The sequence below is a fragment of the Drosophila subobscura genome, chromosome O (genome assembly GCF_008121235.1).
Source record: "Drosophila subobscura isolate 14011-0131.10 chromosome O, UCBerk_Dsub_1.0, whole genome shotgun sequence".
Classification (NCBI taxonomy): Eukaryota; Metazoa; Arthropoda; class Insecta; order Diptera; family Drosophilidae; genus Drosophila; species Drosophila subobscura.
The window spans coordinates 19,592,488-19,615,157 of NC_048533.1; the positions used below are offsets into that span (position 1 = coordinate 19,592,488).

At 47.4% G+C, this 22,670-nt stretch overlaps 5 protein-coding genes across 33 annotated transcripts in view; 3 read left to right on the forward strand and 2 right to left on the reverse strand.

Annotated features, from left to right (window-relative positions):
• The window catches only part of LOC117896198 (heterogeneous nuclear ribonucleoprotein R), a 55,896-nt gene extending 48,006 nt beyond the window's left edge, over nucleotides 1-7,890 (reverse strand). For 6 of the 25 annotated variants that reach the window (XR_004649010.1, XR_004649009.1, XM_034804320.1 and 3 more), the window contains exon 1: nucleotides 7,705-7,723. Coding sequence is in view for 23 of the 25 variants with exons in the window: in XM_034804320.1 (XP_034660211.1) it covers nucleotides 7,705-7,717 (13 nt within the window). In the remaining 2 variants the exon portion in view is untranslated. Of the gene's footprint in view, nucleotides 1-7,704 lie in introns of all 25 variants that reach the window. The other 19 variants (XM_034804311.1, XM_034804310.1, XM_034804309.1 and 16 more) reach the window with 9 other exon arrangements.
• Nucleotides 2,367-7,400, forward strand: LOC117896200. The gene is made up of 7 exons (XM_034804324.1): nucleotides 2,367-3,436; nucleotides 3,494-3,789; nucleotides 3,846-4,026; nucleotides 4,087-4,204; nucleotides 4,827-5,356; nucleotides 5,687-5,804; nucleotides 5,858-7,400. The coding sequence occupies exons 1-7, from the start codon at nucleotides 2,523-2,525 to the stop codon at nucleotides 6,122-6,124; spliced, it is 2,424 nt and encodes an 807-aa protein (XP_034660215.1). The 5' UTR covers nucleotides 2,367-2,522; the 3' UTR covers nucleotides 6,125-7,400.
• A 427-nt stretch (nucleotides 7,891-8,317) lies between the features above and the next one.
• On the reverse strand, nucleotides 8,318-22,593 carry LOC117896201. Of its 4 annotated transcripts, none has more exons than XM_034804325.1 (11): nucleotides 22,340-22,593; nucleotides 16,253-16,853; nucleotides 15,773-16,181; nucleotides 15,524-15,702; nucleotides 15,339-15,467; nucleotides 15,081-15,270; nucleotides 14,915-15,004; nucleotides 14,632-14,761; nucleotides 14,160-14,229; nucleotides 12,542-12,571; nucleotides 8,318-9,884 (listed from the first exon to the last, which is right to left on the reverse strand). In XM_034804325.1, the coding sequence occupies exons 2-11, from the start codon at nucleotides 16,796-16,798 to the stop codon at nucleotides 9,411-9,413; spliced, it is 2,247 nt and encodes a 748-aa protein (XP_034660216.1). In that variant the 5' UTR covers nucleotides 16,799-16,853; nucleotides 22,340-22,593; the 3' UTR covers nucleotides 8,318-9,410. The 4 variants fall into 4 exon arrangements, with proteins under 4 accessions (XP_034660216.1, XP_034660217.1, XP_034660218.1 ...); XM_034804326.1 differs by having other exon boundaries at nucleotides 22,336-22,593; XM_034804327.1 differs by lacking the exons at nucleotides 12,542-12,571; nucleotides 22,340-22,593 and having other exon boundaries at nucleotides 16,253-16,827.
• On the forward strand, nucleotides 17,909-19,160 carry LOC117896206 (phenoloxidase-activating factor 1). Of its 2 annotated transcripts, none has more exons than XM_034804333.1 (3): nucleotides 17,909-18,059; nucleotides 18,123-18,243; nucleotides 18,306-19,160. In XM_034804333.1, exons 1-3 carry the CDS (start codon nucleotides 18,008-18,010, stop codon nucleotides 18,991-18,993), a joined length of 861 nt encoding a protein of 286 aa, XP_034660224.1. In that variant the 5' UTR covers nucleotides 17,909-18,007; the 3' UTR covers nucleotides 18,994-19,160. The 2 variants fall into 2 exon arrangements, with proteins under 2 accessions (XP_034660224.1, XP_034660225.1); XM_034804334.1 differs by having other exon boundaries at nucleotides 18,123-18,239; nucleotides 18,302-19,160.
• Nucleotides 19,319-20,320, forward strand: LOC117896205 (phenoloxidase-activating factor 3). The gene is made up of 2 exons (XM_034804332.1): nucleotides 19,319-19,525; nucleotides 19,585-20,320. The coding sequence occupies exons 1-2, from the start codon at nucleotides 19,351-19,353 to the stop codon at nucleotides 20,283-20,285; spliced, it is 876 nt and encodes a 291-aa protein (XP_034660223.1). The 5' UTR covers nucleotides 19,319-19,350; the 3' UTR covers nucleotides 20,286-20,320.
• Nucleotides 22,594-22,670: the final 77 nt, after the last annotated feature.

Here is a 22,670-nt window from a genome sequence, read left to right on the forward strand (position 1 = left end):
GCACACGCTTTTGTTTTATTATATTTGCCCAACAATTTCTGTTTGATTTTGCTTAAATTGTTGCCCTGACCCTCCCTCCCCTCCTCTTCGCCGCTGTCTGGCATTCTAAGACTCTTTTTATCTCGTTGCGCTTTTCGTTGTGGTTCATTTTCGGCTGTGATGTGCGCTGCTGCGCTCTTTGGTGTTTTTGAACTTTTGCGTTTATTTAGAAGGCAATTCGCCCGAATGGTTCTCTGGCGCACTGATAAAAATTATCAGAAATAAGTCAGAGCGGCTATTAATAATTGCCTTGAGTGCAAGCATACAACAATTTAATGGAATTAACAGCCACAAATGTGCCCCGTCCAATGTGGGATTCATTACCGAATATTTCAAAGAGCTTTTGCCTTTAACGGTTATTAAAGCTCAACACACAAATTCAGCTACGTTCCATCTATTCCAAAAAAAACTTCATTTGCACACTCATCCGATGCCATCGCGAATTGTAAAACTTTTAATGCCCTGGCGGCACATTCTCATATGAAAATGTTATCTGCCATGCAAGGCTGCCAAATTCTGTCCAAAACACACACTCCCTGCTGTGTGTGTGTGTGTGTATTTTAGGGCAACATCCAGTAATCCCACGTAAAACTCTCTCTGGCACAGAGCGAGCCAGAAAGCAATTGCCATGACCATTTGGCGGACGGGGGACGAGGGACGAGGGAGGACAACAACAAGAGCGGAATTTATGCAACAATCAATTACGGTAGCCGGCGCAACAAGAACAAAAAGCGAATGCCCAAAAAACTAAAACAAAGCAACACGGCGACCGAAATAACTGCAAAATGTGTTGCAAGTTGTTGCAGGCAGTGCCAGTGGCAGTGGCAGTAGTAACTCCGTAATTCCCACGTGCAAAATAAAACAGTGTGCGGGAGGCGCGTAGATTTATCTGCATTACGGCTGCCGTTGCCAAAGGATAACCAGACACACACACACACACACACACGTACGGAAATGTCAGTCGACAAACTGGAAATTATGTTTGTGCCAAATTTTAGTTTGTCGGCCAGAAGGAGGATCCCAAAAACCATATCCCCCCACCCTCCCGCTGTAATCCAACTGGCAAAAACAACACACTCGACCCCCGATTGGAACGACAATGGACAACAGAGAGAGAAAAAAAGAAAACAAAAGGTAAAGCATAAAACGACAGGTGTAATAAATAACCCAAGCGAAATGGCCAGTCCAGGACGTAAACGTAAAAGTGGACTGCAGACTGCGGACTGCGGACTGCGAAACTGCAAACTGCAGAACTGCTGCAGTGTAAGTGTAATGGAGAGCGGTGCTCGGAGGGGGATACGGCGGCTCGTCCACTAATTCGTGTCATTTAGCGCAGGTGGCGACAGAGGAAGAGGCACAGAGCAGCAGATTGACACTGGGCGATAGCGCCAGGAAATGGCTCTGGCAAACAGCATCATGGCCCCTCGGGCAGGAGCCAGCCGTAACCACAGCCGCACAGTTTGCCCAAATAGGTGCTTTGGGTGCTGACCCGATTCTGTATTAAATTAATCCCCCCATCTCAGTGTCCTGTGGCGAGAGCGCTGCCAAAATGGACTCTTCAATGATGCAGATGCGAGGAGGGTCACCAAAGAAATGGTCAATGGAGTGGGGCGGAAAACTGCAACTGGATGGGCATGTAAATACAGTGACAACTCGCTTTGGGGGACAGCGCAGGTAACAGTGGAGATGTGGGTCCGTGATAATAGATTAAATTTCAGCAATTGGTTCCCTCTAATGAACTGCTGGAAGAGATTCCACTGTGGGATACATCCCAGAATTGGCAAAGTTCCAAGTGGATGTTGCTGTCATATGTGGCACACACATAAGATTGAATATTGTGAAAGGTTGTAAGCAGAAAAACCAACGGGGTGCACAACGGACAACAATTTGAATTAAAATTATTAAATTGTAGGCGGGACACTAGAACTAGTTCACTTACACCGCTGGTTCGCTCACATCGGCTTACAGCTTACAACACTTGCAGCACTGTCTGCTACCTATCGATATGTCCCAAGAAATATCATGGCGTGTTTCAATTCGAGGTGCATTTTCCGTCGCACCTGTTGTCGACACCCCCTTTTTGACACAATTTTATTTTAAATGCATGGTTTTCAATGCAGTTTGTGGCATACTTGCAGATGTTGTAGAGAATTGATTAATCAATCGGATAAAATTATATTTTTCGTGCTGAGAGTTCAAACTTGCATGAAATATTAAATCGAATATCAAAATTAATGAATATGACTTTCATCGGTATATTTTGGTATATCTTAAAAGTAAGCTGGAATCTTTTGGTATATTTGTATGGTATTAAATGCTTACACACTATTACTAATTTACTTGCGTGCCGCGCCCCAAGAATCTCTTAATTATTGTTTGTTTAAGTTGCTTTTTGTGTTTGTATCAATCAAAAGTGCTTTTAGTTAGCACTAGAAACAGATAGCAGGGCGTGGCAGCACGCGTGGACAGAAAACATAACTAGAATGTTTCCCTCGACGATTTTGGGGCGTAGCTACCTGCTTTTTATGCTGGTACTCGCCGTGGGCGTGTTCGCCCAGCACGAGTGGCAGGCCCGTGACTCCTTCGATGAGATCAAGATCCAGTTTGACAAAGTCAATGCCGACAATTGTCCCATCCAGCACCACTCGGACCTGTTCATGCCCATCGATGCCGTGTCCCATCAGCCGGACATCAAGGAGGTGAATGTGAATCCCGTGTTCCCCAATCGGACGGCGCTGCTGCATCTGCAGAACATGGCGCTGAGTCGCAGCTTCTTCTGGAGCTACATTCTGCAGTCGCGATTCATTCGCCCCGCCATCAACGACACCTACGATCCGGGCATGATGTACTACTTCCTCTCCACGGTGGCTGACGTCTCGGCCAATCCCTCGATCAACGCCTCGGCCGTGTACTTTTCGCCAAACAGCTCGTATTCGTCATCGTATCGCGGCTTCTTCAACAAGACATTTCCCCGCTTTGGACCGCGAACCTTCCGCCTGGATGACTTCAATGATCCCATTCACCTACAAAAGATTTCCACGTGGAACACATTCGACGTGCAGGACTTGGGCGCCCATCATCCGGACTCCATATCGAAGGACTACAGCCACGACCTCTACAAGATAAACGAATGGTACCGCGCCTGGCTGCCGGACAATGTCGAAGGACGGCATGACACAAAGATCACCTACCAGGTGGAGATTCGCTATGCCAACAACACAAACGAAACGTTCACCTTCCACGGCCCGCCTGGCTCCGAGGAGAATCCCGGACCGATTAAGTTCACGCGGCCCTACTTCGACTGTGGCCGCTCGAACAAGTGGCTGGTGGCAGCCGTTGTGCCCATTGCAGATATCTACCCCCGACACACCCAGTTCAGGCACATCGAATATCCCAAGTGAGTAATCCCAATAAGCTAGCTGAGGTTCGACCTAATCTGTCTGTTCTTCCACAGATACACTGCAGTGTCCGTGCTGGAAATGGACTTTGAACGCATAGACATAAATCAGTGTCCGCTTGGCGAAGGCAACAAGGGGCCGAATCACTTTGCGGACACAGCGAGGTGTAAAAAGGAGACGACAGAGTGTGAGCCCTTGCATGGCTGGGGCTTTAGGCGGGGCGGCTACCAATGTCGCTGCAAGCCGGGCTATCGGCTGCCCAACGTCGTGCGCCGCCCCTACCTCGGAGAGATTGTGGAGCGGGCCTCGGCAGAACAATACTACAACGAGTACGACTGTCTCAGCATTGGCTGTAGGTGACTCCCATGCCTCAGTCAAGATTCCCTATTGATAATCGTTCTCTTGCAGGGATACAAAAGCTGCCAATTCAGTGGGAGAAGGCGCCCTACCATGTGCGACAAAAGTATTTGGACATGCACTCCGAGTACCGCAACTACACGACAGGCTCCAGGGCTCTGCACTCGGAGCACATAAACATCGATCAAGTGTTGAAGTTCATTCATGGCGTCAACTATCGCACGTGCAAAAAGTGAGTGAAAGCCGTGTGGGAGGGGTGCACCCTTACTGAAGACTTTCTCTTTCTTGGCAGCTTCCATCCGCAGGATCTCATACTGCGTGGCGATGTCAGCTTTGGCGCCAAGGAGCAGTTCGAGAACGAAGCCAAGATGGCCGTGCGACTGGCCAACTTTATAAGCGCCTTCCTGCAGGTAAGCAGCAGAGCAGCAGAGAGCTTCTAGAGCCTTGATACAGATTCTTCCCAGCATCATTTCGCCTTCACGCTAAATGAAGAGCAATAATTGATAACCCGACACCTATTAAGAGCCTTCGACGACGGCTCTTGAAAACTTCTCAAGTGTAAATTATAATTTTCCACGCGTAATTCAACTTCCTCGAATTTCCTGCTTTCCTGCAATGCCAGTTTCAGCCTCAAAGTTTCAGCCTCGAAATTCTCCATGTGTGTCCATGTGTGGAGTTGCCAGCCGCGCGGCGTGAATTAAATATTCAGTGTCAAACCATTACCAAATGCTAAATTCATTAGTTTGAGCGCAAAGGACACGAAAAACGGGTTCGCCACAAGGCGTCGTCTTCATTAAAGGTCCAGCAGCTAGCAGCAAGCACACAGCAGCCGCAAAGGACAAGAAAGAGGCAGAGTTTCCCTGTATCTCTGTATCTCTCTCTCCCTGTGTCTATATTTGCACAAGTTCTTAGCATTCAAATGCAAAAATCCTCCTCGGTTGTGGGGGAAAAGATTTCCCAAAGACCTCTGCGACTGTGCTCCCCAAACGCTTACTTACCATGCACATTGGCCATTCGCTTTCTCTTCGGCAGGTATCGGATCCCAATGAGGTCTACTCGGGCAAGCGTGTGGCGGACAAGCCGCTGACCGAGGATCAAATGATCGGCGAGACTCTGGCCATTATGATGGGCGACAGCAAGGTCTGGTCGGCATCAACGCTCTGGGAGCGCAATAAGTTCACCAATCGCACCTACTTTGCACCCTATGCCTACAAAACGGAGCTGAACACACGCAAGTTCAAGGTGGAGGATCTGGCGCGCATCAACAAAACGCACGATCTGTACACCGAGAGGAAGTACTTCAAGTTCCTCAAGCAGCGCTGGAACACCAACTTTGACGATCTCGAAACCTTCTACATGAAGATCAAGTTGCGGCACAACGAGACAGGTGAATACCAGCAGAAGTACGAGCACTACCCCAACTCGTACAGGGCGGCCAGCATCAAGCATGGCTACTGGACCCAGCCTCAGTTCGACTGCAACGGCTACGTGAAGAAGTGGCTGGTGACCTATGCGGTGCCCTTCTTTGGCTGGGATAGCCTCAAAGTGAAACTGGAATTCAAGTGAGTACCGCCGCAAAAAGGGAACCCATTTGGGTTGGGCTGGCTTGGGCTGGCTTGGGCTGGCTTGGGTTGGGGGGTTGTTATTCGTACTTGTTGGGCCGGTCCGCTTGCGTGCCGCTGTCGCGGGCCGTAAGCCCTTTTAGGGCTCAGTCCCATTCGTATTCGGAATCCTATTCTCATGCAAATGCTTTGTTGTAGTTTCTATGATTTGATTGTCTAATTTTCGAGTGTTGACATGGCCTAACTTTTGACTTGTGACTCCCAGGAGCACGGGGCATTGTGATGCAAATGTTTGGCAATTAAACTGACTAATTTGTTTGCTCTTCGCAGGGGTGTGGTGGCCGTGTCCATGGACATGCTGCAGCTGGACATCAATCAGTGCCCGGACTGGTACTATGAGCCCAATGCCTACAAGGGCACGCACAAGTGCGACGAGAAGTCCTCATATGTGAGAGCAATTCCTGACATTCTAAAACCCCCACTAATGGCTCTTATTTCCAGTGCGTTCCGATAATGGGTCGTGGCTATGAGACAGGCGGCTACAAGTGCGAGTGCCTGCAGGGCTACGAGTATCCGTTTGAGGATCTGATCACCTACTACGACGGACAGCTGGTGGAGGCCGAGTATCAGAATATTGTGGCTGACAAGGAGACGCGCTACGATATGTTCAAGTGTAGATTGGCTGGCGCCTCGGGCCTGCAGTCGGCCCTGGGGCTGGTCATTGCGCTCATTGGCCTAACGCTCACCATGCTTTATAGATTTAGATAGGGATCCGCACGCCAAATAACTAACTTTCAGCCAACTTTCGTCCAAGCGAAAAGAATCTCTCACATCAAATCTCTCCACAAAAGACACAAACTACAATGCAAACAGCAATCTCAAAGACACAAAATTGACACCCAAAAACAAAACGAGCTGCCAGCCCAGTTCTCCGCAATCCGTTTGCTCTTCTGCTCCTTTTGAACATTGTCATCATTTATCTGCAAGGCGATTAAGTTGTAGACATAATCTATTACAATGAATCTGGTTATTTGTCATTTCTATCAAAAGCGGCAGCAGCAGCAGCGGCGGTAGCAGAGGCAGCAACAGCAAAAGCAGCAGCAGAAAAGCGCAAACAGCCGCGCCTACTGCGCTCAGATTACGGAAGCGTCGTCCTCCGGGTTTGTCGTTGTCGTCGTCGCTGCTGCTGCTGCTGCTGCCTTTGCCATTTCTGCTCCTCTGTGGCCTCTTCGCTAATGTCCGTGAAGTCGCCCAGCTGTATGCGTGTGTGCGCTCGCTCAGAGCGCCGATCGCAAACCTGTTAACATCCAAACCCAGTTAGGCCCCGTACCTACACCCCATCGGGGAGGTCCAGGTCCAGCCTGAGGGTTGTTTGTGCCGCACGCACACCTTTTTTCCTTGGCTCTGCCTGGTCCAACGGATGGCACACAAAATATCCAACGCCTGCCGTCGTGTTTTTCTTATATTAAATCGTCGACATTGCGTCCGATGGTCTGCTGGCCGTTTTTTTTCTCTCTTTGCCTGAATTAAATATATGCCGCTGCCGCAGCGTTTTTTGTTTTTTGCGCCTTGATTATCATATGCGCTTGAATTTTATTATCTGTACCCTGAGAACTTTTTCTATGCGCCGCAAGGAACCAGTTTATCAGCCACTTGGTCTCCTGCCAGGGCAAAAAAGAAATCTCCAGCTTTTTTCATTAAAAACTTTATAGCCATAGGTAGCGCTGGACATGGGCATGGGCATGGGCACAAAAAATATTTTTCACACATTTTTCATAGTCATTTCAGGGCAGCAGGAGTAGCGGCAGCAGCAGGAGCAGCGGCAGCAGCTCTGATCGGTGGGCAGTGACTGTCGCAGCATTTGGGCAACTCCTCCATTTCCAAATGTGCCACAGCGACTGGAGGCTGCCTCCGAGACGAGTGGCGGCTGGCAATGTCCGCTTTTGGTTTTGTTTCTGGGTGTCTTATTACTGTCCCTCGAATTTTCCCATTCCCTCCCATCAATTTGTATAACAATACAAAGTGTAAATTGTGCCTTACAAAACAAAAAGAAAAAGACAAGAATCTGTATCTGTTTAAGCTCGAATACTTGTAATACCAGAGACTATATCGAATGTCCGTCCAAGAACAAAGTCTGTTTTTGTTTTATGTACCTTAACATTAAGTGCCTTGAGAGCAGAAAGCAGAGAACTTTTACAAAAGTATCTCATCATTTTTCCATAGTTTAATGCATAGAATCTTAAGTGTGTCTTGTAACTCAAAAAGGAATGAATCCATCCATATACACAATGTTTAAATATATGATTTTGTAGTAAAATATTAGAGATTGAACATCACTTTTCACTTACCAAATGTATTCATTTTCAAGGCTCGCTTCCGTTTGTCGAATAACACCGCTTCAGCGGCTCGGAATTCTGTTTTTCAAGTCTTTGCGGATTGACCTAAACGTCACGCATTAAAATTTGAGCGACTTTACGGTCAAAGTGCACAAATTGAATTTCCAAAAAATAGTTGATGTAATTTTCAACACGAATTGGTTTATCACAAAACAAAAGACAAACAAATAACAAAAGTAGTTGGAACACCAAAATAATTCTTTTACGCACGAGCGTCGCAAGTTCTCTTCCGATTTCGTTATCTTTTTTAAGTTCGTGATCACCCGACGGCACTGCCTCGATTGGTTATTGAATCGCGCACTATATCCGGCCAAAATCGGTATATCTTGTCCACGAAATATAAAGAAAACAATTTCCAATTTGGACTTTGATATTAATTTTTCGATCCTTTTAGAATTTTAAAATAATTTTTGGAAGGGGAGATGTAATTTGAATGGTTGATGTTGTATTACTGATGAATTTCCCAGTTGCCACACGGCTTGTCATCGCCCAATAAACTCATAGCCAACTAAGGGACGTTGTCGAAGTCCCTAAAATAATTCAATCAAGTACTCCGTTTTGTTTTCTTTCAACTATTTATTTCGTGTTCAGTTTTGTGTGTTCTAAGTACATCCCAGCTACACCCATTGCCTCTCTGTGTGTGGGCGGGTGGGTAAAAGTAGGGGTATGTGTATGCAGTTGGTTATCAAACATTTTTAAAAACTATCACAAATCAATTATTGGATGTGGCTACACAACAAAGTACAATACAATATATACGCAGCTCGGATCTGCAGGCCCCAACAAAGGGGTAGAGAGTGGGCCACACGATCGCCGGCCACGTTAATACATACAACTGTTTCCTCGTTGATTCATTTCGACTCTACAACACTTCGAATTTCTAATTACGAACAACACATAAACGTTTAAAAAATACTAATACTTTAATTTGTTTTTTGACTCGACTCGCAATCAGTTCAACCTCAACAAAAATCCAATCCAAAATGCACAGTTGAGTCTGAAATGAAGAACCTCTTGGATCTAGTGGCTAGATGAGCTTACAATTTAATGGTTTTGCTTAGCCAAGTGAATCCCAATTTGTTGTTGCTGAAGTCTATAAACTAATTGCCTTAAGTATCTGGGTTTCTCGTCTTCGATCTAGCGTTCGTCGCGCTTCCTTCAAAAGGGTTGCCATTGCGTGGATCCACTTTAAAACATTTGACTATGCAATTTCAGTTATAATTAACGTATGCTTGTATGTATATAATTGCTAAAAACAATTGGCTTCGATTCCTTACACAATTTCGTAATAATTATGAGTATTAAATAATAATCATTCGCGATTATAGTTAACATTTGGGGGCACTTTTGAGCTCTTTTCGGGTGCTCGATTCATGAAGGCTGGGCGTGGTGTGGTGTGGATTCTGGATTGACTGTATCTTGTATCTGTATCTGTAGCTGTAGCTGCAACTGTTGCATTTAATTGTGTTATATTTGAGCAAAATTGTAAACTGCATGTGTTCCGATTAAACTTTTACATCAACAACAACGACAATAATATGACATCGACATAATTGTATCGCCTAAAGGTGCAAACATCTATTAAGTCCTTAAACACTGAATGATTGTATTTTCTCGTCGTGTGCTTCCGCCTTGATATGCATGAGCTGAGAGTCTCCCTAATCGGTTGGGGCATAGTAGACCACCGTGGACTTTCGACGGAAGCCCAGGTTGAAGAAGGACGTCTCGGACTTCTTTCGCTCATGCTCGTGCTCGTTGCCAAAGTAGGAGAACAGTCGACCCGTGGTGCCGGCAGCCACCGACCGACCAGCGCCATGGACACTGTGACTGCTGCTCTGGCGGTGGATCTTGGTGAGCGAGGTGTGCGAGTGTTGGCGCTGCAGGTGCTGCTGGTGGTGCTGTCGGTGGTGCTGCTGATGGGACTGTTGTTGCTGCTGCTGCTGCTGTAAAAGTTGCTGGTGATGCTGTGCGTTGACGCTGCCATGCAGAAATCCGCTGGTTGTTGGCGATAGATCAGTCATCTCACACGGCCAGAGGGTGAACGAAGATGGGACCTTATGTATCCCGTCCGATAGTCGATAATGGTGGGATGCTGACCTATTGAAGTACCGCTCCGAGGGCCGCGACCCCATCTAAACCATCGTTTTGTTGATGTTTTTTGTTTGTTAGAAAAAATTGTACATGTTAGTATTGGCTCGGGCTGTGGAGTTCTTTGGAGGCAAGTTCTTTTGTTTGGCATTAGTTTGATTTAGTTTCTAGGCATTTCTTTTCGTGTTCAATTCTAATGCGCTACATACACTCACATTTACATAAATTAATCATTTGCAAGACTATTTAATTTCGAATTGAGCATCGTATGTGCACTGCAGCTCAGACAATAATCGACGGGCTTTCCATCTGTGGATCTTGTGGCTGCTGTCTGCAGTGCACTGACACTCTCGCACAAATGCCTGAGAGATCTAAGACTTTTTACTGATTTTTTACTGATGTTTCGGTTTAAGTTATTTACACAAATTCCTGTATATTGTGTGTTGGTGTAGGTGTGGGAGTGTGTGGAGTGTATGTCTGTGTGGGTTTAAGCGGGGTGGTTCGATTTACGAGTGCCACAAATATACATTTTGTTTAGAGGTAGGTAAAGCTGTGCTCTTCCACATAAACGATTTATTTAGGTACTGTCCAACAACAACATAGGCAAAGTGCAAACACTCACAAAGCAATAGAAGAATTTAACTGAGAAGTTAGCAAATGTTTACCATAAATAATTCAATATTTTATGCAGTGATAAGTGACGAGAGGTGACTTGGTGGACTGTGCGTGATCGGGTTGCTAAGTAGTGAGGCTACAGAGTTTAGGAAATTAATAATAGAAAAATGATTTAAGAAAAACAAATCTGGAGCTCTCACCGTTGTTCGTTTCATTTGAATTTCCTCTATGGGGAAACTATTTTACTCTACTAAATGGTAATTGGTACAAAAATTGTTCTCAACAGTCAGACAACGGTTATCAAAAAACATTGTTGGCTCGAGGCGGGGCCGCGGCCGTGGGGTCTAAGCAAATATGCCCACGGCCCAGTGCCCACCACGATCGACCGCCACGAGATCTGCGATGCATTCATGCGATTGGCTCAAACAACATATGGGTTTGTGTTGACCGCATAATACTTTCGCTTATGTTTATAATGGGATGCATAAATATGCTGCGATCTGTGGAGACCATAGAGAAAGAGAGGAGAGAGAGAAAAAGAACGCATAATTTGAAGAGGATATTAAAGGAAAAGTTACAGCAAAAGGACGAAAACATAACAGTACAACGAAAAAAAGGCATTCACGATGATCCATTCGCGACTCCCGCCCGGCCCAGTCGCCGGGCGACTAACTCTACGGGTGGGCAACTGTACCTTGCACTTGTCGTAACTTTCATACAAACGGAATGAAGATTGTTGGTACTTACCCCAAAGGCTGGCAAGTGGTGCAATTGAGTACAGGACTTTCTTTGGCTTTTGTTTAATTTGGTTTGAAAATCTTTTTACAAAATATAGATAGATTTGTTTATATGTTCTGGTTGCGGTTTGCTTTTTGTTCTGTACATTTTCTGTGACTTGTCCGACTCTTAGCTTATGTGGTGCGTGCGCGTGATGTGCCGCTGCGCATATCTCGTGGACGGTCCGGGGACTATAGCATCTCGTTTACAAAGCGCTGGCCTACCGCTACATGTGTTGTTCGTGTGTATTCATGAATGGGCATGTACAGTCATACATCCACGAGTGTATGTTTTTTTTGGCAGTGTAGATTTTTGCAATGATCGGGTCGGATTCGTTTACATGTTGAGGTGTTCAGTGTTTGAAGAGTTAGGGGAGAGAGAGAGAGAGAACAGTTCGAAGAGAATAGAATAGTCGAGTAATAAGAGAGAGAGAGAGAGAGAGAAAGAGAGAGAGAGAGAGAGAGAGAGAGATAGGCAGGTTTGTGGCAGAGGTGAAGTAGAAAAACAAGAAGAAAAAAGAAGCAATAGTACAGATTAGCGGTGTTTTCTATATACAAATCAGAAATCAGAAATTAGAAATCAGAAATCAGAAATGTCATTCTACTAGAGAGCTGCTGGTATAGGAATTTCAGTGGATTTCAGTCACCAAAATAATTATACGAGAAACTGATTCATGATTCCATTCGTTTACATCTACGTACAGTACTTCGGGTGTGTGGGAGTGTGTCTGTCATACAACTCGGGAATGACAAACGTTGGATGAGGGGTGAGAGTGAAGTTGCTTCAAAATAGTTGCTGGCAGAGGGTCACGCCTCGACTTACCTTGGCACGAGTGGGAGTACTTTTCGAATCAAAAAGTTTTGAAGGAATTAGCAAATGGAATTCAGCTGGGACTGGCTCTACAGTATCTGATAGCTTTTTACTTTACTCTGAATATGGAATATGCTATAGCTTATGGAGAGGATATTGAAATCATACTGGGATGCGAGTAAGAGAGTTAAGTAAGGAGTAAGAAGAATCGATAAACCAACCCTCCACAAGCCAAATGAAACCCGAAATACCAAAAGTTCTAGGCAAGATTAGTTGACTATGGGATAAGAAACGAAATCGAAATCGAATTGAAAACAAACTTCGCTTACAGTTGGATCTTGGATAAATATTGTACAAGTATTATTTAGTATTAGTTCGGGTTTTTTTTATTAGGGTATGCTATTTCCTATTCGATTTGGTCACCGTGTTGTTGTAGAACAAAACAAAAAAAAAGAAAACAAACTCATTTCTCCTCTCAGAGCCTACGCACGAAACTCACCTCGCGTTGTGACCCAGCATTATGATGCTTCTGCAAAAATACAATTGAAATATCGACACGTTTGTTTATATATATAAGAAGTAGGCAGGTACATAGGTAGGTAGAGTTATAGTAGTAGCATAGAGTAGAATTCGTTCGGCTTGTAGACAGACAGAACACAGAAAAATGAAAAGAGAAACTCAAGAGAAGTGGAATTTGGAATAAACGAAAAAGCCTCCAATCCGATACGAAACGATGAGAAAACGAAGAGCTGGGTTTCATAATTTAAACATGCCAATCAGTAACATTTTCGAATGCATTTTTATGTATATCTCTATTTAGGATTCCGTTCGATTTTTAAAGGGGTTTTTGTTTGTTTCCTTCTTGCAGTAACAACCTGAGGGACGACATTCTTAGGGCTAGGGCATGGGAGATTGGAAAACTTGCACTCGAATTGGTCTAACGAGAAAGGATAAGGGGTGGACCGAGAGGGCATCTCGAGTACATTCCTTCATGCTGGTAACATCTGGATAACATCTATGGTTACTTGCGCTCGCCTCACTAAACGGTGCAGACAATTTCAGTACCAAAAGAACGAAACAATAATCGGAATTTATTTACAGATCCATACAATAGTATGTAGATATATTGGGCCAAGTCAAAAGTAAGCGTTTCAGATGAGATCACACAACAATCAGCCAAACATCACCACCAGCAGCCAACTCCTCTGGAAAGTTTCGGCAGATATCAGATGGAAAGGCAATCTACGTAGAGAGTTGTGTGTGTGTGTGGGTGGGTGTGTCAGTGAGGTGTGTTAGACTGTGTTTGGGTGTACGAACTACTACGATATGGATTAACCGATCCTCAGCATCAGCAACCAACAACCAGAAGGATATTTTACACAAAGAAAAAACAAAAGAATGGTTGGGTCTCTGGTAAACTGAGGGATGGCATGGATGGGGCTGCCGAAATAAAGCTTAACTATCAAATAGATCAACGACAATTAATATATATTTATGTACGAGTATGTATGGTGGTGTATAAAGAGTAACAACTCCGCCAAAGTAACGTTTAGAACAACAATGAGACGGGATTGTCAACCAATTGCACAACAGCCGAAGAAGTGTCGGTTTAACGGATTATAACGATAACGATATAGATATAGATACATACATGATATATGCATGTTTTTGGTATGTATAGTATGTATTACAAGGCATATAATATATGTATATGTATGTAGTTCGTGTGTACATATAAATAGAGTTACAATTAGAGATACACATGTCTAGGAAACATATCTTTCAATTCAACAAGGGTGAGCGCAAAAGTTGGAAGCCAAAGTGTTTGTTTTGGGTATTGTTTGTCATGTATACGTATGTGAGGATTATTGTAACTTGTACCTAGTATATGTAGCTATAGCATAGAAGTGGTGTTCAGTAAAAAATCTGCCAAGTATCTGTTACTTAACAATATCGCTAGAGATGGAAGGTTCTTTAATGGTACAAGGAAAAAAAACAGATCTTAGGATTGCCTACGGTTCTAGTTTATTTTATATAACTAATTGTTTGGTATTTGGTTTTCGGGGTGGGTGGTTTGGGTGCTTGGGGGTTTGGCTTAGCTTGTGTTTTTGGCCTACCGAATGAGCATAGCGAATTTCGGCTAATTCACAACAACATTGGTAACGGAGTATGGCCCGAACGCTCTTGCTGCAAGATGTTTGTTTACATAAAATTAAATATATAGAGTTTATGTGAGTACACTGGTAAGTCAACATGGTTTTTGGTTTTGTTTTAATCACAAATCATAAATTATTACATGAGTAGAAACTTCAATTAATGCGATGATGATTTAATTGTTGTACTTTTAGTCGTTAATGTTACGAACTCTTTTAGCAATAAACATAAAACAAAGAACACTAAATTGAAACCAACAACGTAGGGAAAGGAAATTAAAGGAAATAAACACACAACAAATAAGTTGTAAAATATATTTGAACGAAACACGCACGATTCTGTACTCTGACAAAGAAAATTAGCGTATTAATTGCATAACAATTGTAATTTGTAGCAATATTATGGTTCATTAGTGAATTCACATTCTGCACTTACCGCAGCAGTCGCGTTATGTAGTCGGGCCAGTTCTCGGGGAACATTACGAGGAAGAACCCAATGCCAATGAGTATGACCCCGGCCAGCTTCATGCCCGCAAAGTTGGCACTGTACAGTATGACATCGAGGGCTATGATAGGTGGGAAGTTCAATAAGTTCGATGGGTCAAAGGTTTCCCCTCTTTAGATCTTATTTAGCTTTTTATATAACAATTTAAAACAATTTGCAGTCACGGAATCTCCTTCAGCAAACCCAAGACCCGAGACCCACTCATGGTACATACCACCAGAAACGGGCACAGCGGTAATCAGACCCAATGTCACAAACATGTTGTACGTTACGGCGGCGCTGAACTGCATCAGAACGTGGAAAACTGCAAGCGGAATTAATTGCAACGATAAAAGTTTCAAACTGTGGCAGAAGGGAGAGGCAGGGGCAGGTTGGCATACCCAAGAGCAGGAGGCTTGCGGCGAACAGGAGGTTCCAGGGTATGCTCTCCGATGTCAGGCTTTCCGTGCCAGTCAGGTAGAGCGCCAGCACCACTGGCCACAGCAGAAGGGCATTCAGGAAGCCCAGGGCGGTGAAAATGAACGCGATTTGGCCCACAGGCGGATCGCCCATCACCTTGCGGAACATAACCTACAAAAGCGACAGGCGACAGGGCGACATGAGCCCAAGGCACGACACACAATCATCGTGTGACTTACCCTGAACACGGCATAGCCAGCGCCGGCAAGTGTGGCCAGAACAACGCCGCTCAGCGTACGACTCTCCGTGATGCCGTCCATGTAGGCGAGCAGCGCGATGCCCGTGTCGCAGAGAATGATGGCAACAATCTGGGTGGAACAATTGGATAATTATGCAGCGTACAATGCACTTGGTAGCTGCTTACTCGGACGCCCACGAACTGCTCGTGCAGGATCACCCAAGAGAGCAGATAGACGCAGGCCACATTGGTGGCGAACAGGGCCAGGGCATCCGTGGCATAGAGCACGTTCAGGGAGAGCGTATACAGGTAGGTGGTGACCAGCCACAAAATGCAAAAGGAGAGGCAGCGATTCAGGAAGCGACCTGCGGGAAGGTACAGCTCATAACTGTATCTGCATTGAATGGAGCCGAGTGGCTAGAGGGAAAGACTCACCCACGGTGAAGCCGCGCTCCCGGAATCCGCGCAGCACATCGCCCAGGACCTCGCTCAGCTTGTCGCACTTGCGCGTGGACACGAGGCCCAGGATGTAGATGGGGAAGAAGAGCAGCGAGAAGTTGGTAAAGAACCAGGCTGCAAAAAACGGGGCACTGAAGTAGACAGGCTGCCGCGGTGGTATATTGAACATCTCGGTGGCGTCCTCGACGTGATGCAGCGACGAGTCGCTGATGGCCATGATTTCCTCCAGCTCGGCGCTCAGCTCGGCCCGGCTCGACGACGTGTCCTGGTCATCGTTCAGCACGTCATCGTAGGGCGCCCGGTACTTGTACATGTACTTGATGCAGTGCGTGGCGCCCACCCACGAGGCAGTCATCAGGATGGTCACGCACACCCCAAAGTACATCTGCAACAAGCAATGGGAGTAGTGGCATGTGGCATGTGGCAAGTGGAAAGGGTTGTGGCGTGTGGACTCACCTTGCGGGCCAGCTCCGAGCAGCAGGACTGCTTGCAGGCTTGCAGTTTCCTGAAGCGCAACTCGGGCTCCTCCCCATGGCCATTCGGCTGCTGCTGCTGCTGCGAGTCGAGTCCGGTTTGCGTGTCACTCGAGTCGCCTCCGAAGTGGTGTTGTGCATTGTGGCCGCCGGGACCCCCCGTGGGGGTGTCCGCTGGTATAATGATTACCTCATTGGGATCCTGCTGGCTCGACGAGATCGAGTCTTGGTGGGTTATTTGCGGATTGCTCGATGTGAGGACATTGCTAAAGCCGCAGCCGCCTGTCGCTCCTCCTGTGCCAGCTCCTGCTCCAGCTCCACCTCCACCTCCTCCTGCTGCTGCTGTTCCTGCCGAGCTGCTGCTGGCTCCCGGCCCTGTCCCCGTCCCAGTCCCACTGCTGTTGCTGTTGTTGTTGTTATTGTTGCTGCTGTAGGGAACATTTGTCGATGAGTCCCCGGTGACAACGACGGCAGGTGTGCGGACCCGTTTCGGATTGAAAATTGCTGGAATTTCGCCGTCACGCGTCATCCTAACATCATTGCCAGACCTCGCTCATGGTTGTGTTCATAGTGGTCCGAGCCAGCTTTAAGGATAAGAGAAATTCCAAGTCTTAAGTTGAAGTTTTGCAATCAATGATTCAGTTCGATTCCAGCCACCGCCATTAGCCATTCTCGGAGAGGCAACTTGCTCACGTGCCGGCAGCGATTAAAGATTGAGGGACACGCAAGTGTCCGACGGAGGAGGGAGCTCATTTCTCGACCCTTTTTACAAGCAAAAGGCGCACCCAAAGCCCACGCAGGCCCAAGCAATTTGCATACCCAAACCCCACTCTCTCTCTCTCTCTCTTTGTGTTCTTGGTGCTCCCTCCGGGGTACTCGCTGGCCTAGGCCAAAAACCAAGGCCAGAGCCAGAGCCAAAGCCAAGTTTTATTGCTGAATGACCAACGAGCGGCTTGTTCATTAAAGTCCGCTTCGGTACACACTAGGCCGGAAAGGGGCAGGGAATGGGCATGATGTATTTGGGGTGTGGGTGTGGGGGATTCATAACAATGCCCCGCCCCTCCTCGCCTCTAGCAGGTCAAGCTGCAAGAGCGCTGTCGGAGTGGACAATAAGCTGCCAGCCGGATCTGGCCGGGGCAATTTGTAAGCATATTTAGTGCCGAGTGTTAAATCCAGTCGAGGCCCCCCCGCTGCCGCGATCCATTACAGTGTCCTTCGGTGTCCTTCACCTTCAGTGGCTGCTGAGCAGCTTGTGTTTGCCCTCGATAATAGCATTCTAATTGAAACATTAATTATTCAGAGCCAGACGCAGGCGTGGGCGGGCCTGTGCACATGCATCCCTCCGAGGAGGGAGCACCCAATGGCAGACAGCGGGTCGAAGGACTCCAACAATCTAATCGGTATATAATGAGTGTCCTTTTCTCTGGTAATTGACTGGTCTTGTCCTTAGCAATACTGGCATACACTGGGTGGAAAAGTGGAGCACTTAATCGGCATTTCGGGAGCTTCTTGGATAATTCTTTCAATTTCCAGAATGATTATCTTTGGTGGCATTTACGTATAGAGAAATATCTACTGCCAGGCAGTTAATTGCATTCAATCTTATCGAGAGATTTCGCGTGATTCATGGAGCGCTTTATACGCAGTAAACTTGAGACAAAGCTGTGTAGTTGGCGTTGCGGTTTGCTCAGTTTGATCCGAGCACTTGGACAGACGAGAGAGACAAGCGGAGATCGAAATGGTTGTGGCTGGAAAACTTGTTCAACTTTTAGTTGTGACTTGGCTGGGTGGTGAGTGCAAACACAAATCTCTATTCCCTATAGCTTTAGGTAACTTCTAATTGTTCCCCGTAGCCCTGACAGCGGGTGAGTCCCAGTGCGGCCGCCTGGAGGAGCGACTGCTCTATACCACAGACGAAAGGACAGAGCCCTCGGAGTATCCCTGGATAGGAGTTCTGCTGCAGAGTACGGGTAAGTGCAGCACTCGCTGCCTGAGCTCTCAGCTCTCACTGACTCCAAGTGTCATCCATCAGGCAGTGGCTACGCAAACACAAAATGCACCGTGGTCATAGTGAACCAGCTGCATGTCCTGACCACCGCCACGTGTGTGAAGCGTTTCAAGAACCGCACGGGCAATGTAAGCGCCGTCGTGATGGTGGGCGTGTGGGACGAGAGCCACTCACCGGACGAGGAGTTCGCCTGCAACAGCAAGGGCTTCTGTGTGCCGGGGCCCAAGCTGTACAATGTGGCGGAGATCAAGGTGCATCCGGATGCGGATAAGGACACGGGCGACAATGACATGGCCATCCTGCGCCTGGTGGAGCCTCTCGAGTGGACCAACTACATTCAACCCATTTGCATGGAGGGCAACGCGGAGCCAGAGTCGCTGATCAATCGCAACCTGCACTTCACGGGCTTCACCCACACGGACAACATCAAGGGCAAGGGTCTGGCCATGACGGTGTCCCGTCAGAAGTGCAAGCAGCTGACCTCCGCCTCGACCCTGCCCCCCGAGAACCAGCTCTGCGGCTTCCCCGTCAAGCGCACAAAGTTCTACGAGGGCACGGCCCTGATGGACATCAGCGTGGAGCGAAATGTGCCGCACAGTTTCTATGTGGTTGCTCTGCTGGCCAGGGTGATGAGCGTGGGTGCATCCACCACTCATATCTATCAGGATCTACGTCGTGCTCGCCCGTGGATAATGGAGAATACAGCTACCAAGTAGGATCCACCTCCACCCAGACTGTACTTGCTATGGGTTGGAGGTTCTGTAACCTGTTTTTATATGTTTTCAATAAATAATCCCGGAACTCATACGAAGGGGATACAATGTGTTGCATCGTGCTGGGAACTGCCCAGAGACTCGTATCTGGGAACAGGTTTCTAATGCAATCAACTCAGAGAACATTCATTAACATTAGTCAATTGCATTGAGCAGAACAAATTGTTGATTTGAAAGCCATTCAATACAAATCGCAGTAGACTTCTGGGGAAACCCACCAAGATTGCATCAACAAGAGGGCTCAACGTTAGAGCTCGGATTTCCGAGTTGATTTCAGTTGACTTTGAGTCGCGCTTTGCAATGCATTGGGGAATCGCTGTGATCACGCTGCTGCTGGCTACTTGCACGGGCGTCCGCTCTGCCAAATTGGAGGACACCGAGTGTGGCTACTTCAATGAGGATCAGTTTCTCAAGCAGGGATCCTTTGCCACACCCACGGAGCACCAGTGGCTGGCACGCATTGTCTTCGGCAAAGGTGAGTTTCTGTCAGAGAAGAGAGGAATGAGTTACCCTAGATACAAATGTGACCTTCAGGCTTTGAGGGAAAGATCCGGAACGATGGTTGCCTCGGTGTATTGATTTCCAAGCGCAACGTGCTGGCACCCGCCCATTGCTTCGTGCAGTACAATGGCGAGGCGGAGGCGTTCTCCGTGCACCTGGGAGTGTGGAACAAGAGCTCCGTTATCAGCCAGCCGACATGCGACCGGGATGGATTCTGTGTGGTGCCCGCGCAGGAGATAAAGCTGGCGGAGATCGCCATTCATCCCGAGTACGATCCGCTGACGCTGAAGAACAGCCTGGCCGTGCTCACCCTGCAGCGGGATGCCAAGCTGAACCCGAATGTGATGCCCGCCTGCATGCCGCCACCCCATCTGGTGAATGAGACGCTGGTGGGTCAGACATTCATTGTGGCCGGCCTGCGAGTCAAGGAGGATCTCAAGATGAAGACCTGGCTGAACACCCTGAGTCGTGGCTTCTGCCAGTCGAAGGTCAGCTCCATTGTCACCAGCAGCACCACAGTCTGCGGCTATCAGGCCAAGCCCGATGACTACTTTATTGGAGCTCCGCTGGTGGGGATGCAGGTGAAGGGCGACAACACACAGAACTTCTATCTGGTGGGTCTGATGATCGACTGGCGCTGGGAGAACAATCGCATCCTCTCCAGCTTCCTGGCCATACGGCACTACCTTGATTTTATCTACCAAAATGCCAATTCGCTAATTGTACGCTCCTGAGCACCCAATAAACGGCAGAAGCCACAGGTATGGTATTGGCTGGGGTGTTAATTATTCAGCTCGCAGCTCGGCGGCACCACCCGCTGCTCGTGCAACATGCCAATTGTTCGTACACTTATAGCATTTTAATGAGCAGTCACTCAGCAACGCCCCTGGCACCGCCACCGCCACCGCCACTGTGACTGTTGGCTAATGCGAGAAATATGGAAATTTCATCGCTTTTCCGAGCGGACCCCGAATCACTGTGACAATGCTGCTCCTGCCAGGCAGACAGCCAAAAGTTTTGCAATTTCCAAGCAAAACGGAAACGGAAACCCAAAAGGGGAACTTGGCCGCATGCCAAGGCATTGGCCAAAACAAGAAACAAGTATTCCAGCTGCTGGTGGACTAAGCCATGCACTGTGATATATGGCTTGGCCGAGTTGTTCGGGTAAAGTTTTGGGGTCTTTTGGGATACACAAAGCACTGGTGTTCCATAAATCTGAGGTACGTATTAAATATTTAGCCACTCGACAGGTGGCTTCGATGTCATTTTCCCAGGCCAGTCCACCAGTGTATGTACCACCCAATGCCATTCATTTGGCCATCCCCGAAGCCTTGTCAGGCTAATGTAGAGCCATCATTTTGATGGCTTGTCGGAGCATACTTTTAGTCGCTAAATTGCTCTATAAGCAGGAGAAGGAGAGAGAGAGAGAGAGCGAGCAAAGACGCTCGCACAAAGAGTAAAAATCACAATAAAATTTAAATTGCCAAGCGTGGTGGCTGGGGGGGATGGGTAAAACGTGACCAGATGACCGACAGACAGACAGGCAGCCACGGATGTACGGTACTTTTTGCTTTGTTGTTTTCGGATGGAGGAATAACGGAATGGAGGAATGCGATTCAAAACAACACAAACAGCTGATTAGCAGAGAGAATGTGCCGCAGCAAGAGAGCGGCATGGAATCGCGAAGAGAGGAGGAGCAAGAGAGCAACTCTGGCTGGCTCTCCGTGCAGGCGTGGGTGGCGGCGTCGCTCAAAAGTAAACGAGCTTACGAGCGTAAGCTCGTGGGACACGGCCGCCACACGAAAACAAATACACAGCACGCGCTCGAGGACAACACGCGGTGTGTACGCATTGTGACACTTTTAGTGGTTATGGTCAAGCACAGCACTTGAGCGAGGGCACAACGACGAAAACGAAAGTGACGCCAAAAACTGTTTCAGTCAGACACCTGGTGGGTCGGTTGCGGTTGCGGGTTGCGGGTGCGGGTGCGGGTGCTCTCCTTCGCTCTGCGGCACCCCCCAAAAAGCGCACTTGAAAATGGAAAACAAAACGCCCGCCAAGATGTTTCCATTGGGAGAGTGTACGGCTGTGTGTGTGTGGACACGTGTGTGGGTGTGTGGTTGTGTGCGTGCCTGTGGTTGGGTTTAGGGTTAGCCACTAGGCCTTGAGGTAGCGCACACCTTGACAGTAGCCCGCCTATGTCGAAAATCTAGTTCGCCACCCCCGCACCACCCAGCTACAGGCCCGTTGTGACGGCTTTGAATTTTTCATTTGGCCAAAAGGCAAGGAAAATGGCTTGGGCGAATCGGTTTATCTTGTAGCGATGGAAACTGTGTGTGTTTCCAGGCTAGGCTGCAGCTGTCGTTTCACATTTGCCGTGTTATGGATGCTCGTCGGCGGGGCGTTTAATGATTTTATATAATTTACTTAAGCACTTAATGTCATTTTCCCACGGCACACACGAGCCACGGCACAAACGGGCCACGGCACACACGGGCCAATCCACACAAACTTTACGCAATTCTTGACATTCTCTGCTCTGCTCTGCTCTGTCTTTCTCTGTATCTGTATCCTCACGCTTGCTCTTATGTAAAGATGGAACGGAATGGCGACACTCGGCTCGGTGGCGGAGCCCTTTACTTAATTCAATTAAATGGACACAAAATATGCTCTGTATAAATTTGGAGCAGCAGCACAAAAACAGAATGCTCCACGGATACACAAAAGGCACACAAACACACACACACACACTGGGTCTCGCGCACGCACACAGGCAAGAGACACGTACATACAAATACATGAATAGAAATCACACGGAATCGCTTGCTTAGCTTAGCCCAAAAAAGCAACTGCCACTTAAATGCGCCTCCTTCTGGGCTTGTTTTCCTAGACTTTGGTGGAAACTGTTACAGCCACAGACACAGCCACAGCCACAGCTCCTTGCTGCTGGCGTTTTCCCAGCCTTCCTCTTTTCTTTTTTGGAGCACGCGCCGCGGCCACTGTCGTATGTCGCGTCGTTGCTGGCCAGGAATCTCAAAGTAGACTGAACCGTTTCCTGGCCAAAAAGCCAGAGCCAAAGCTTTTCCAGCCGAAAGCCCTCTCCTCGGCCGACAGCTCTC

Bases quoted from the DNA above. Each gene is read 5' to 3' on its own strand.
- LOC117896200 (XM_034804324.1), top strand. From the start codon at position 2,523: ATGTTTCCCTCGACGATTTTGGGGCGTAGCTACCTGCTTTTTATGCTG. The intron at 3,790-3,845 runs GTAGGTGACTCC...GTTCTCTTGCAG, and splicing joins CGACTGTCTCAGCATTGGCT to GGATACAAAAGCTGCCAATT. The intron at 5,805-5,857 runs GTGAGAGCAATT...TCTTATTTCCAG, and splicing joins GCGACGAGAAGTCCTCATAT to TGCGTTCCGATAATGGGTCG.
- LOC117896201 (XM_034804325.1), bottom strand. From the start codon at position 16,798: ATGACGCGTGACGGCGAAATTCCAGCAATTTTCAATCCGAAACGGGTC. The intron at 15,271-15,338 runs GTAAGTCACACG...TCGCTTTTGTAG, and splicing joins CTGGCTATGCCGTGTTCAGG to GTTATGTTCCGCAAGGTGAT. The intron at 14,230-14,631 runs GTAAGTGCAGAA...AACATCTTGCAG, and splicing joins TACATAACGCGACTGCTGCG to CAAGAGCGTTCGGGCCATAC.
- LOC117896206 (XM_034804333.1), top strand. From the start codon at position 18,008: ATGGTTGTGGCTGGAAAACTTGTTCAACTTTTAGTTGTGACTTGGCTG. The intron at 18,060-18,122 runs GTGAGTGCAAAC...TGTTCCCCGTAG, and splicing joins AGTTGTGACTTGGCTGGGTG to CCCTGACAGCGGGTGAGTCC. The intron at 18,244-18,305 runs GTGCAGCACTCG...TCCATCAGGCAG, and splicing joins CTGCTGCAGAGTACGGGTAA to TGGCTACGCAAACACAAAAT.
- LOC117896205 (XM_034804332.1), top strand. From the start codon at position 19,351: ATGCATTGGGGAATCGCTGTGATCACGCTGCTGCTGGCTACTTGCACG. The intron at 19,526-19,584 runs GTGAGTTTCTGT...TGTGACCTTCAG, and splicing joins ACGCATTGTCTTCGGCAAAG to GCTTTGAGGGAAAGATCCGG.